Source organism: Cordyceps militaris (assembly GCF_000225605.1).
Source record: "Cordyceps militaris CM01 unplaced genomic scaffold CCM_S00007, whole genome shotgun sequence".
Taxonomy (NCBI): Eukaryota; Fungi; Ascomycota; class Sordariomycetes; order Hypocreales; family Cordycipitaceae; genus Cordyceps; species Cordyceps militaris.
In genome coordinates, this window is record NW_006271975.1 from 466,431 (window position 1) to 480,290 (window position 13,860).

The 13,860-nt window shown below is 37.5% G+C and overlaps 3 protein-coding genes across 3 annotated transcripts; 2 read left to right on the forward strand and 1 right to left on the reverse strand.

Annotated features, from left to right (window-relative positions):
- Positions 1-406: 406 nt before the first annotated feature.
- On the forward strand, positions 407-893 carry CCM_08365 (uncharacterized protein; the record flags this gene model as incomplete). Its single annotated transcript, XM_006673504.1, has 2 exons — positions 407-671; positions 742-893. 2 exons carry the CDS (start codon positions 407-409, stop codon positions 891-893), a joined length of 417 nt encoding a protein of 138 aa, XP_006673567.1.
- Positions 894-2,504: 1,611 nt separating this feature from the next.
- CCM_08366 (high affinity methionine permease) lies at positions 2,505-4,525 on the forward strand (the record flags this gene model as incomplete). Its single annotated transcript, XM_006673505.1, has 5 exons — positions 2,505-2,796; positions 2,861-3,196; positions 3,251-3,950; positions 4,008-4,232; positions 4,288-4,525. The coding sequence occupies 5 exons, from the start codon at positions 2,505-2,507 to the stop codon at positions 4,523-4,525; spliced, it is 1,791 nt and encodes a 596-aa protein (XP_006673568.1).
- Positions 4,526-5,057: 532 nt separating this feature from the next.
- On the reverse strand, positions 5,058-5,591 carry CCM_08367 (ubiquitin conjugating enzyme (UbcB), putative; the record flags this gene model as incomplete). Its single annotated transcript, XM_006673506.1, has 2 exons — positions 5,058-5,516; positions 5,565-5,591. The coding sequence occupies 2 exons, from the start codon at positions 5,589-5,591 to the stop codon at positions 5,058-5,060; spliced, it is 486 nt and encodes a 161-aa protein (XP_006673569.1).
- Between the last annotated feature and the right edge of the window lie 8,269 nt (positions 5,592-13,860).

Below are 13,860 nucleotides of genomic sequence, written 5' to 3' on the forward strand. Positions count from 1 at the left end.
CCACGACCGACGAGATACGGCGTACTTCCAACTTGAGCATCGTCCGGATTCCTGCATCCTTTGGCTCGTCTAATAATGCAAGAGTCTTTGTCTATGGCCCTACAACCACCGTATATAAAGACCAAGTATCCGTAGCCTTGTGTTCTCTCCAACATCGTCAACGTCCCACAACCTTGACATCCACTGTGAACCTGCGCAAACAAGGCAACTTGACATTGGCCTCTTATTGGCCAGAATTGGCTTCGTGGAAGGCAGGTTGTTTGTTTAGTCAATCAAACCGGAATCAATCATCGAATCAATTTGACTATTATTACTGTTTTGTTTATCGTATTCGAATACCCCTTGATTTCAACACACACAACCCAACTTTTCTGAACAAAACAACACCCTTCTCGAAAAAATAATCATGAAGTTCACTACCGCCGTCCTCGCCTCCTCTCTTCCCGTCCTGGCCGCCTCCCACCCGACCGCCCGCGACCCGCACCAGTTCCTCGAGCTCAACCTGCCGCTGCCGCACAACTACGTCGCCAACGACGTCTTTGCCGGGCAGGAGCTCAGCAACCGCCTTGCGCGCGCCGACGGCGACGCCTACACCGAGGCTACGTGGACCGAGCACGCCAAGACGCTGTGCTACGACGCGCCCAGCTGCACCACCGTCAACTCGTACCTCTGTGAGTCGCTCTCCCCCCGGTGGCGGTTTTGGGCTTCGGGCTGTGAGGCTAATGTGATTGGTTGTGCCAGTTGGTCCCTCGGGAGCCTTGAACGGTACCGGTGAGGAGACATACTGGTTCGCGTACCTTTATGCTGGCCCGACGTCCAACATCAACGACTGGGTGCACCTGGATGGCGCTCCCATCACTCACCAGCGCATATTTACCTCCATTGTGAACTAGCCTTTGCGGCATCTCGTTTGACGGGTCTGTTCGTATCGCAACTCCGATGTTCAATATTTGGTAGACTCTATGCCTAGCTGCCAGATAATTTATTATTTGGCCAAGTACGGTTCGCATCAGTGTGAGGATGGAACTATTACTGCCCTTCCTGTGCCGAGGGCAGGCCCCAGTCCGCACGTAGAGTGTCAATGTCGTGTTCTTCACCCTTAAGTAATATATGAGCCCTGTCCTGCTGAGTTCCATCTCGACATCGCGATGACCTGCTGGGCATGCTGCGTGCGCAGTGGGCCACGGTCCCACGGAAGAAATCGCCGATATGGTCATTGACTATGGCTTTTGTTGGTGTCGCGGTCGGGGCTATTGAGAATAAAGATTTAGTCGAGGTGTCTCTCGTTCCATTTGGAAAGGTACCGCAACCCATGCCTTGTCCATGCCAGGCTAGAGAAGCTGAGGCACAACGAGGTGGGAAGATCGCTTTGTTGGGAATTACCATACGGAATTTTGTAGCTTTGCCGGGTCTGGCCGTTTGCTAGTTTACTTTTGCCAGTTTACTATTGCTGGCACAAAGCTGAAGCTACGACGCTTGTTTCTGCCACATTTTTTTGTGCAGCCAAGGCACGTCAACCGCCACGGTCGCAGAGGCAAGAAATTGGGAAAAACGGAATTTTTTCCCCACATCATAGTCCCCTTGAACTGTAAAGCTTCGAGATTTGAATCGCTCTCTCCGTACTCTCCGTGTACGAAAAGCACAAGGCCGGCTATGGTACAGCTGTCCTTGGTGTTGAGCGCAGCTACTTAGGTCGGTCTCTACACATGATGAATGCTAAACAGTCTTAACTTATAAAAGGTGTCATATCCGCCATCAAGCAAATGTAGGAGAAAAGTGTACATTAAGGAACAGGGTGACAAGAGTGAGGAATGAAATGACTGGATCGTTTGAAGAACAGAGAGATGAGGATACGTATCTTGGCACAAATGGCACCGCATAATCGTCTTGATTAAAGTTTAGCTCAGACCCATAACAAGCACTGTCTGACCTGTCAAAAATGAAAGAAAACGGCGCGTCTCAAGTGTCCTTATCCATGTGGCCCTGCGTGGCACCTGAGCAATGCAACTCGTCTCTCGTTAGCGACGGTCGCATCGGAGCCACATCCAGGATAGATCACCCAGCAGCCGCACGATGCCGCCATTATCGTTGATAAGCGTCGTAATGTATTGGCTGGATGGCGTCGACGATCTGACCCGGCGCCATTAACTTAGCTCAAGATACGGGGCGGAGAGGCGCCGCCCGCCAAGCGCCCCCAATGAGTCCATTACACCCATGTATTGCGTATGAGCAGCATTTAAACTCTCCCTCATGCATTGGATAAATGGCCCGAAATTGTCCCATGCTGACACCCTCCTACCGCAGCGGCCCCTTCATCCCAAGTCGATTGCGTGATTAGGCGAAGCCGTGCCGTCATAGCGGCACCGACTGGACAACCAGCCAACCACTGCTCGCCCGCTTGGAATATTCTTTTTTCCCTTCCATATATAGTCTCCCCGGGGGGAAGCCGTTGCAGAAAGAAAAAAAAATGTCTCGGAACGTAGCATAACACTACTACAGTAGCCATGGGTTGGACAGACCGGCTTCGGCCATCCAAAGAGTCCGCCGTGACCACCGTGTACGCGCAGAGCAGCGAGACCAGCCCCAATGCCTCGTCCCTCGACCAGCCCAGCGTCATCTACGACGGCGAGCTGACGTACAACCGCGTCCAGGCCGGCAACGGCTCCGGCGTGGCGTACCAGGAGGCGGCCGGCGCCCCGGTGGAGAGCAGCTCGCCGCTCGGCTACGAGGTCGGCTGGGTGACGATTCTCTTTCTCAACATCAACCAGATGATTGGCACCGGCATCTTTTCTACCCGTGGGTTTTGTTGTATACAACTATGGCCCCTACTCATCGCTTGCTAATCTTTGTGTTGTTGCAGCGGGAAGCATCCTCAAGTCGACGGGCTCCATCGGCCTCGCGCTCATGTACTGGGCCATTGGCGCACTCATGGCCGTCGCCGGCTTCGGCACGTACCTCGAGCTCGCCAGCTACTTTCCCAATCGCAGCGGCTCCGAGGTGGTCTACCTCGAGCAGGCGTACCCGCGACCGAAATACCTCTTCCCCATCGTCTTTGCGGTGCAGTCCGTCATCCTCTCCTTTAGCAGCAGCAACGCCGTCGTGCTGTCGCGGTACGTCTGGCGCATCGCCGGCAAAGTCCCGAGCGACTGGGAGATGAAGGGCGTCGCCATTGCGGCTTATACGGCCGCCGTCATCTGTAAGTCTTCAATGCTGTGCATGCATGACATTGTGTGTAACTCCCGCTGACCAGACTCGGCAGGCGTCGTCGTGCATAACCGATACTCTCTCTGGGCCGTGAACCTGCTTGGCGCTTTCAAAATCGCCACGCTCGTCTTCATCAGCATCACCGGCTTCGTCGTCCTCGGCGGAGGCGTCAGCCGCATCACCGACCCGGGCGTCAACTTCAACAATGCCTTTGCCGGCACCACGAGCAACGGCAACGACCTCTCGAGCGCGCTCGTGAGCATCGTCTTCTCCTACAGCGGCTACCAAAACGCCTTCAACGTGGTCAACGAGATCAAGGACCCCGTGCGGACCATCAAGAAGCACGGCCTCATCTCCGTCGCCATCGTCTCCGTGCTGTACATGCTCTGCAACGTGGCCTACTTTGCCGCCGTGGACAAGCAGTCCTTTAGCCAGTCCAAGGAGATTGCCGCCGCCGTCTTCTTTACCCAGGTCTTTGGCTCGGGCGCGGCCGAGACGGTGCTCAACGTGCTGGTGCTGCTCAGCGCGTACGGCAACCTACTGGCCGTCCTGATTGGCCAGTCGCGCATGATTCGCGAGATTGGACGGCAGGGCGTTCTGCCGGGCACCCAGTTCTGGGTGTCGACGAAGCCGTTTGGCACGCCACTTGGACCGTACGCGCTGAAATGGGCCATGACGATTCTCATGATTGTGGCGCCCCCGGCTGGTGATGCGTTCCAGTTTGTGGTCAATCTGCAGACCTACCCGTAAGTTGATGCTGCGTCTGATATGGCATCGCCGTGTACTAACTGGAGCAGATACAGCATGTTCATCCTGGCCATGGTGATTGGCGTATTCATCCTCCGCCGCCGCCGCACCAAGAGCAATATTCCCAGATCGCAATTCCGAGTCTGGGATGTCTTGCTCGTCTTCTTCACCCTCATTCAGGTGTTTGTTCTGGTCATGCCATGGTGGCCTCCCAAGGGCGGTCCGTATGCCGGCGACGTCAGCTTCTGGTATGCCACATACTGTGTCGTTGGCATCGGCATGTACGTTTTCCTGAACCCTCATCTTTCACCGAGCCTGATAACTGACATTCGGCAGCATGGTGATATGCGGACTGTACTACATCGCCTGGATGTACGTGCTGCCCAAGTGGCTAGGGTACAGCGTCCGCGCCGAGATTGTGACGGCAGAAGACGAGACGACGGCCACGCACAGACTCGTCAAGGTACCTCTTGCCGAAGTGGCACAGTGGGATGCTGAGCACACCGAGTCGGGCGAGCTGCGGCGGAGAGGCACCACGACGGACTCTGACAGTGTGAGGGAGCAGAAAACTTGAGAGCACTGAGCTCGACGTGTGAGCCCATGAGTGATGATCCGATTCAAATATAGCTAGTCGCCCAATATTATTGCGTCCATGTCCTCTTCTGACGACCACTTCCGAACCACGACCCTCGTGGGACAGCGTCACACCACTCTGAGCAGACTAGTTGAAGTTAGCAGTAAAAGTATAATCGACGTCATCGTTATTCTTCGATACGATATTGAAAGTCTTGTCTACTAGCGATATTGTCTCCCATCTCAAAGACATGATACTCCCCGGCGACAACCTAGCATTGTGGACGTGACTGTCGGTTTTTCAATATTTGTCAAAGTAACCTAATCTCGTTACTAAGCCTTTGGTTCTTAAAAGTGGCTTTTAGTCTTTACTCATACTATAGTACTTATATATCTTACCTAATTTCTATATTAGTATAAAATATCCCCATTCATTGAGATACATAGTTAAAAAACGTCTTTGTAAGTTATGTGCTTGTTCCTCCGCTGCTGCAGCTACAGGATAGGTGTGCGCCGCGGTTATTCAGTTTTGACTACGGCCCCGCGGGAAACGTAGGCTCCCCCATGGCGTACTTTTCCACAAAGCCCTTGACAGATTTGTCGAAACCCGCGCGGTCATTCCTGTACTGCTCCGCGATGCGGTCCTCCAGCGGGTCATCCGGCAGGGGCTCAACCAGCAAGTTGCGGAGTGCATCAAGGACAGCCACAATCTTGGTGCTCGGCTTCCAATTCTCCGTCTTGAGCAGCCCCAAACAGATACTGCCGAGCGAGTCGTTGGTGACGTTGGGGTGGTAGATGCGCGTGACAAACTTGGCGACGGGCGCCTTGAACGGATACTCGGCCGGCAGAGACAGCACGATGCCGTAGCGGCCCGGGTGGTAGACGCTGTCGGCCGGCGCGGTGAGCGTGACGTGCCAGGTGTGCAGCGCGTCGTTTGGGCCGAGCGCGATCTGGTAGCCGTCGGGCGGGGTCTGGGTGAGCTCGCCGTATTCCTGGTATGTGAGCGGGAGATGATTTGACGGAGCGGGAAGAGGATTTACCTTGGTGATGCGGCGCGTGGAAGACATGGTGAGGCGGGTTGTGATGGTGTAGTAGTAGGTAGGTGAGACAAGTTGTGTCACGGCCAAAAGTGGTGTGCGCGAGGCCCTATATTGCCCTATATTATCACTCTAAGGCGCTGGGCCTAGCGCGGGTGTAAGGCCTAGATTCTGAAGCGCAGATTTTAAGGCGTCAATAGGTTGGGTGGTGCGCAGACGGTGATGAAGCGGTTTGGAGGATTGGATGGAGTGGGAGGGAGAGTGGTGAGGTGCGGCCAGGTGCGGTGTTTCAAGCGCTCAAGCGCTCATGACTGTGCGTCTAAGGCAGCAAGTAAAAAGGTATCAAGTCTAATAAGGCTAGACCACGTAGGTAATAATAAGCAGAATCTAATAAATATTTATTAATAGTTTTATAGCTATTAAAAAATAAAAAAATAATAAAAGTCTAGGTTATAAAATAACGAATTAGATATATATGTTAAGGGCTAGGCTACGGAGCCCGCCCTGGTCCTTCTAGAGTGGCTAGCGTGGAGCCCCTAGGGGGCCCCTTATAGGTACAACCAGACAACAATCATACTAGTATTATTATTATAAATCCTTTTAGCCTTATAGTTAAGAGGGTTATAGCTATAAGGCTACTAACAGCTATAAGGCTAGTTACCCCTAAAGCCCCTCTAGGGCTAGCCTGTTATATATAATAATACTACCTAGGGTTATAAGTTTAAACCGTAGCGTATATAGTTATATAAAAGGGGCTAGCATATACGGTTTAACCTAGGCTTATAGGCTATATATTAGAGCCTAGGGGGTTTATAGCCTATCTATAAGTATACTAAGGAGAGAGAGGGTATATTAAGGGCTAGGCTATAGAGCCCGCCCTAGTCCTTCTAGAGTAGCTAGCATAGAGCCCCTAGGGGTGTTAAGGACTAGCCCTAGGGTATCTATAGATAGGCGTTATAATAGTATTAACTCTCTTATAAAGTAAGAGAGGAGGAAAAGCTAGTCTATCTATCTACTATAGTATATAAAGGGGGTATACTAGGGGTATACCTATAGTAGCCTTAGGCTAAGTCTAGTTAGAGTAGGCTTAAGCCTAACTCCTTTATATACCCCCCCTCTCTAGTAGCGCCCTAGTTATATTAACTATAATTACCTAAGCTAATATAGGCCTATTATACCTTACTTACCTAAACTAGTATATATTTAATATATACCTTATACCTATACTAGGTTATTACCTAGGGTTTATACTCTTATAGCCTATATATATATTACTAAAGAATATTCTTATAGTAACCCTAGTTTACTTACTTTTTATTATAGCCTTTATATTTAGGAATTTCTTTTAGGTAGTCTATATATTATAATTACCCCTTATTCTAGGTATAGCTATCTAGGTAGCTAGTATTTACTAGCCTTACTCTTACTCTACCTATAGCTAGTTATATTATATTTAGCTTCCTAATACTATTAGTTATTACCTAGGTATAGTAAATTATCTTTTTATTATTATTAAGTAAGGTATATTATATATATACTATATTATTAATATATTTAAAGTAAAGGGTATTTTTTAGCCTAGTTAGCCTTCTCTTTTATAGATAAATCCTTTACTCCTTTTCCTAACCTACTTTATTCTTTTACTTCTTATAACCTTCTATTAATTCTATACTCTTAAAATACTCCTTTTTAAACTATAATAATTTTATAATAATATATAAATATAATAATAATAACCTATAATATTAACTACTACTACTATACTATCCCTACTATTACTACTTAGTAATAATAAAAGCCTAGAGGGGTATAAGAAGGGCTATTAAATAATTTATAGCTATACCCTATAAAGTAATTCTAATAATAAAGAGTACTAGTTTAATAATAAACTAGACTTCCTATATATTATATATCTCTTATATTTATATTAAATAATAGTATTAAATTATATTATAAATACTAATAGTAAGTATACTACCTATACTATAAGCTACTAGTCCTATATTTAAGAGCTTATTCTATTTATAAATAGTCCTAGCCTATACTAATATATATATACTTTAATAATACTTATTAATAGTAATAAGGCTATTATAATACTAGTAATTAATACTATATATACTAAGGGGTATAAATATATAGTTCTAATAGCTATATAGGTATATATTTAAGACTATTTTACTAGTACTCTAGCTAATACCTATATAAACCTAACTAGTACCCTACCCTTACCTAGTACCTTAGGTACTATACTAGTTATTACTCTAGTTACTAATATTATAATAGTAATAATACCCTAAGGCTACTATACTAGTAATAGCTTTAATAGCCCTACCTATATAGTATTAGGTTAAATTAATTAAAACTTTATTATATTTATAGTAAGTATATATACTTTCTCTTTAGTTTACTATTTATATCTTAATAAAGAATAATATAGGCCTAGGCTATATACTAGGAGGCTACTAATAATACTATCCTAATAATATTATAGTACCTAGCTACCTTCTTAATACCTAGCTATTAAGCTATTAAATACTATAACTTAGATTATAGTTACTTCTTATACTACTAGTCTAGTAGCTATTATTACTATTATTATAATAACTTATATTATTCTTATTTATACTATTATTACTTTTACTCTTATTTATACTTATACTACTATTATTCCCCTTCTTATTATTACTCTTCTTTACCTAATAATTACTTAATATTACCTATCTAGATATACCTACCCCCTTCTTTATTACTACCTTATAACCTAGCTAGTAGTAGTACTACCCCTACCTTTTCTAATCTAATAGCTATTATTAAAGATATTAATAATAGTAATAAAAAGCTTTAAGAATTTATACTATAAGTATAGGTATATTATATTATTTTTCTTTCTTTACTTTATTATTATATAGTTATACTTTTAAAATAATATAGTATTAATATACCCTTAGTTTTATATTTTTATATCTTTTCTTTTCTTTTCTTTTTTATTTTTATTATACCTAGCTAGTATACTATAGCCTTAATATAATACTAGTATACTTATAATTTATATTTTTAGTATTACTTTTTTATTTTTATTAATAACTTTTAATAGCCTAGGCTATATATACTAAAGGGCTTAGTAAAGACTTAGTAAAACTATAAGTATAAAGGTATACTCCCTTTAGAATAAAAGAATTATTACTCTTTATTATCTTATAAGTCCCTACTATCTTTAGTATAATACTTAGCTTTATTTATATAAAGTATTATACCTTTATACTATACCTATTATAGCCTTAATTATTAGTTAATAAACTATACTTATTTAGTTTTATAAAGGTAGACTATATATAGTTTATTATTATCTTAAGTATTACCTTATTATTCTTTAAACCTTATAAGTATAGTACTATTCTATAGTACCTTTAGTAATTCCTAGGTTAGGTCTTAATACCCTACCTATTTAATAAATACCTCTTTCTTATAGCTTTATCTTAATAGGTAGTATATATATAGGATTTCCTTAATAGTATATTCTTAGGTTAGCCTTAGGCCTAGCCTATCTTTAACTAATACTAGCTTAAAGGCCTAATTACTTTATATTTAAGATAAAAAAGGATTATTTATAGCCTATTTAATAAGGTTAATATAGAATATCTTATAAAGGTTCTTAAGTATATTAAAAGTTATTATTAATAGTATTAAGATTATTATTATTATATATTTTACCTAGACTTAGTTAAGTTTCTTATTTAATTATATTATTATAATATTATATAGGGAGAGTTATACTTTATCTTTTTTTTAAAAGTATTCTATAAGGTACTAGGAGTTATCTATAGCCTTCTTAACCTATTATTAGGTATATATAATTATAGCCTAGGCTAGCTCTAAGCCCTTCTTAATATACTTAAGGAATACCTTTACTCTCTTTATAGGAAACTTAAGGGGTATTAATAGCCTTATTATAAACTATATAGCTAGCTTATAATAGTTATATAGTAGGAAGTTTAGGCTAAAGCTTATAATAAATAAGTCTTAATTATTAAGTATAAACTAGGCTATTAGTAACTAGGTAGACTAGTTATATTAAGAGTATATAATTAGTATTTAAAGTACTACTTATACTTCCTAGTTTACTTACTCTATCTTACTATCTATCTAAGGGTAGAAGGCTATTAATAGGAGTTATTTAGTATTAGTTAGGTAGTATAATATCCTTTAGAACTTACTAACCTAGTCTAAACCTTTATTACTTATAAGCTAGTTAAGGAATCTATAGAAGTATTACTAGTATAAAAAGAATTATATTATATAATTCTTTACTATTATAGAGTTTATTACCTTAAGCTAGATATACTTTAATAGTTAGTTAGTAATTACTATTAAGAAATATAGCTAGCCTTTCTTCTAGGCTAGTAAGTCTATTATAAAGTTAACTAAGATTTACTATTAATATTACTCTTTAATAGGAATTAGCTATAGAAGTCTTTAATATAGTTTCTTTAACTTATATACCTTAAAATACTTATAATTCTAGATATAGTATACTATATCCTAAGATATTCTTAACTAGTAGTAATCCTATATAAGTAGTAGGAATATAGTATTCTTCCCTAGGTATACTATTATAAGTAAAGAGTATACCCTCTTTATTAGGATAGTTATTAGTAGTTCTTAGCTTAGAATCTATAAGTAGCCTCTAAACTAGAGCCTTTAGTAAGTAAAAATAGTATAGTTTATAACTTATTTATAGGTCTTAGCCTCCTCTAAGAAGGACTAGGCGCCTTAGTATATAGCTATTAACTTAGTAAGGTAGCTTAGGTTTATTACTATATTATCTTTTTATAGTACTAAAAGCTCTAGGTTTAAGAATAGTAATAAGTATTATTTACTTATACTTATTATTATAATTACTATAATATTAATTAGCCTTATAATCTCTTTTAAAGGCCTCTCTAGGTTATCTTTATATACCTCCTACTAGCTAAGGGTATTTAGTTATTATATTAGTAGTTTAAGTTAGTAGTATAGCTAGAATTAAAACTAGGAAAGGAACTCTACCTACCTAGTCTATTATTCTAATAGTAAGTATAGCTTTATAAAGTACTTAAGGTTCTTATAATTAGTTAAGATTATAAAGGGGTTTTTTTACTTTTAAAGCTTAGGCTTTTATACTTTAAGGTATATAATAATTACTAAGAGCTCCCTATTATAGATTATATAATTCTATTCTATAGTTAATAGCTTAGTAAAATAATAGGCTATTAGTTAGAAGACCTTATCCTTATTAACCTATAATAGGTAGTTACTTAGTTCTATATTAAAGGTATTTAGTTCTATTAGTATTTTCTTTATTAGGTCTTAAAGGCTTAGGTATAGGCTTAATAAGAATAATAATTTTAATATCTTAAATATAGTTACCTCCTCTTTATTCTATATAAATAGTATACCCTTTTTTATTAGCTAGGTAAGTAGCTTTTATATAGTTAAGAAGTCTAGAATAAAGTTATAATAGAAGTTTATAAATCTATTAAAGCTTTAAACCCCTTTTACTAAGGTAGGTACTTCCTAATTATAGATTATATATATCTTCTCTAGATTTAGCTTTAGTAAAACCCCTACCTATATAATAAATCTTAAGTATTTTACTATTTTTATAAAGAAGTTATACTTAGCTAGGTCTATATAAAGACTAGTATCCTTAAGGTAGTCTAAAATTACTTATACTTTCTCTTTATAGTCTTATAAAGACCTTAAGGTATAGATTAGGATATTATTAAGGTAGGTTATTATATATTTATTAAAGAAGTTACTTAGTATATAGTTAATATACTATTAGAATATTATTAGTACTTTAAAGAGACTAAAGGGGTATATAAGCTACTTAAAGAGGCTAAACTAAGTCTAAAAAGCTATAAACTTTTTAGACTTTATCTTTATTTATAGCCTATAGAATACTAAATAGATATTAAGCTTTATATACTACTTTACTATTAAGAGGGCCTATAGTATCTCCTTAATAAGTAGGAGTAAGTATTTATTATTTTTTAAGATTATATTAAGCCCCTTATAGTCTATATAAAAGTACTACTCTTTATTTAACTTCTTTATTAAGAGTACTAATACTATAGCTAGAGATAAACTTACTTTTATTTAGCTTTTATTTAGTAAAGATATTAGCTACTTCTATAGTTCTAGTAACTAGTCTTAAGATATATAGTAAAGATAGCTATATAGTAGCTATTCTAGTATACTATTTAGCTTAGTTTTAATCTTAATCTTATAGTTAAACCCTTCTTAGTAAGGTAGTAATACTATTATATCCTCCTTCTAGAAAAGGTCTTTAAACTCCTTATATTACTAAAGGACTATCTATTTCCTAACTAGCTCTTAATAGAGAATAGTATTAATCTTATAGATACTTATTAATATAATCTATATTACCTTATAGTATTCCTTAAAGTCTACCTTAAGCTAATAGTAAAACTAGCTTCTACTAAATAGTACTAAGCCTCCCTTATTCTTTTTATAATTTTTTATATATATCTTCTAGTATAGCTTTATCTTAAGGTAGATAAAACCCCCTTCTATATTTATTATTAGCCTATAGTAGGTAAGCTAAGGTAATTTAAGTATTATTAGCCTTAATAATATAGGTATTATATAAAGTAGGACTAAGAATACCTAGCTATTAATATCTACCTTAACCTTTACTATATTAAATATTATAAACTTTAGTACCTTTTCCTTTATAGCTAGCTTAATCCTTTACTTAGTTAGTAATAGGATTCTTTTAAAGTATAACCTATTTACTATCTTTTTCTATATTACTTTATAGTATTTATAGCCTAAGTTAATAAGGGTATTTATTAATATATATACTTTTAAGATAATAAAGATAAGGAATAGTTTAGTATTTATTTATTTAGTTATCTTTTTCTAGACTACCTTATCTTACTTATCTATTCCTTTCTAACCTTTTACTATAGCTAATATACTTAAAAGGAGACTTATCCCTAAGTATCCTCTTTTTTTAAGCTATTAGACTAATCCCTTATAGAAATATTACTTATATAGACTAGTATTAAAGGTCTAGCTAGCTTAAGCCTATAGGCTATAATTATATAGCCTATTCTTCTATAGTAAAGGTATTACCTTACCTCCTAGTATATATTAAGTACTACTTTAAATACCTATATAATATACTTTCTAGACTATATACTACTTAAGATTATACTACTAGTAATTAGTTTAATTCTAAAGGTATAGATACCTATTATTTAAATATTCCCTTTATAGTCTATATACTACCCCTATAGTCTTTATTATAGTTTAGCTTAGTATTACTTTTTAATTCTATATAATTTAAAGTTAACTATTACCTTCTAAAGTACCTAGATTATATTATTATAGTTTATTTAAAAGATACTATAGCTAATTATAAGTATCTTTATTATAACTAATAATATAAGGTAGAGTTTATTTAGTTTAACCTTATTTAACTATATAAGGCTATTAATTAAGGCTAACTTTTATTTAAAGTATATATAATAATAGTTAAAAGACTCTTTATTACTTTATAAGATTATACTAAGGTTTATTATTATTATAAACTATTAATAAGGGTTATTAAATACTATTTTAAAGTATCTTAGGAATTTATATAAATCTATTATACCTTAAGGACTACCTACTTTAAAGTATATAATAACTTTTAGTTATAATATAATATTAAGGTTTACTTAAATATATATAAACTAAGACTTTAAAAGGCTAATAAAGTCTATATTAGTCTCTAGTTTATATATTATAGCTTACTTTTATTTTATAAATACCTTAAGATTACTATTAAACTTCTCCTTTATAGGTAGGGGCTTCTACTAGACTATAGGTAGGTTAGCTAAGGGAGGGGTACCTCTTAATACTACTATCTAGCCTTAAGGGTTTTAGCTAGCTATAGCCTAGGTATTAAAGAGGTCTTATAGTTATTATAGCTTCTCTTTTAAGAATATATTCTATTCTATTATAGCTATAGTCTAGGCTAAGAGTGTTTAGTAGGCCTTAGCTATTAGTAACTATTATTTAGGTTATAGTTTTATTATTATTACTTTTATCTTATTAGCTTTTCTTTTAATTAAGTAAGAAAGGTATTAATATAAAAAAGAGTTAATTATTAAAGACTAGCCTTAGGGTATTTATAGATAGGTATTATAATAGTATTAACTCTCTTATAGAGTAAAAAAGGAGGAAAAGCTAGTCTATCTATCTATTATAGTATATAAAAGGGGTATACTAGGGGTGCGCCTATAGT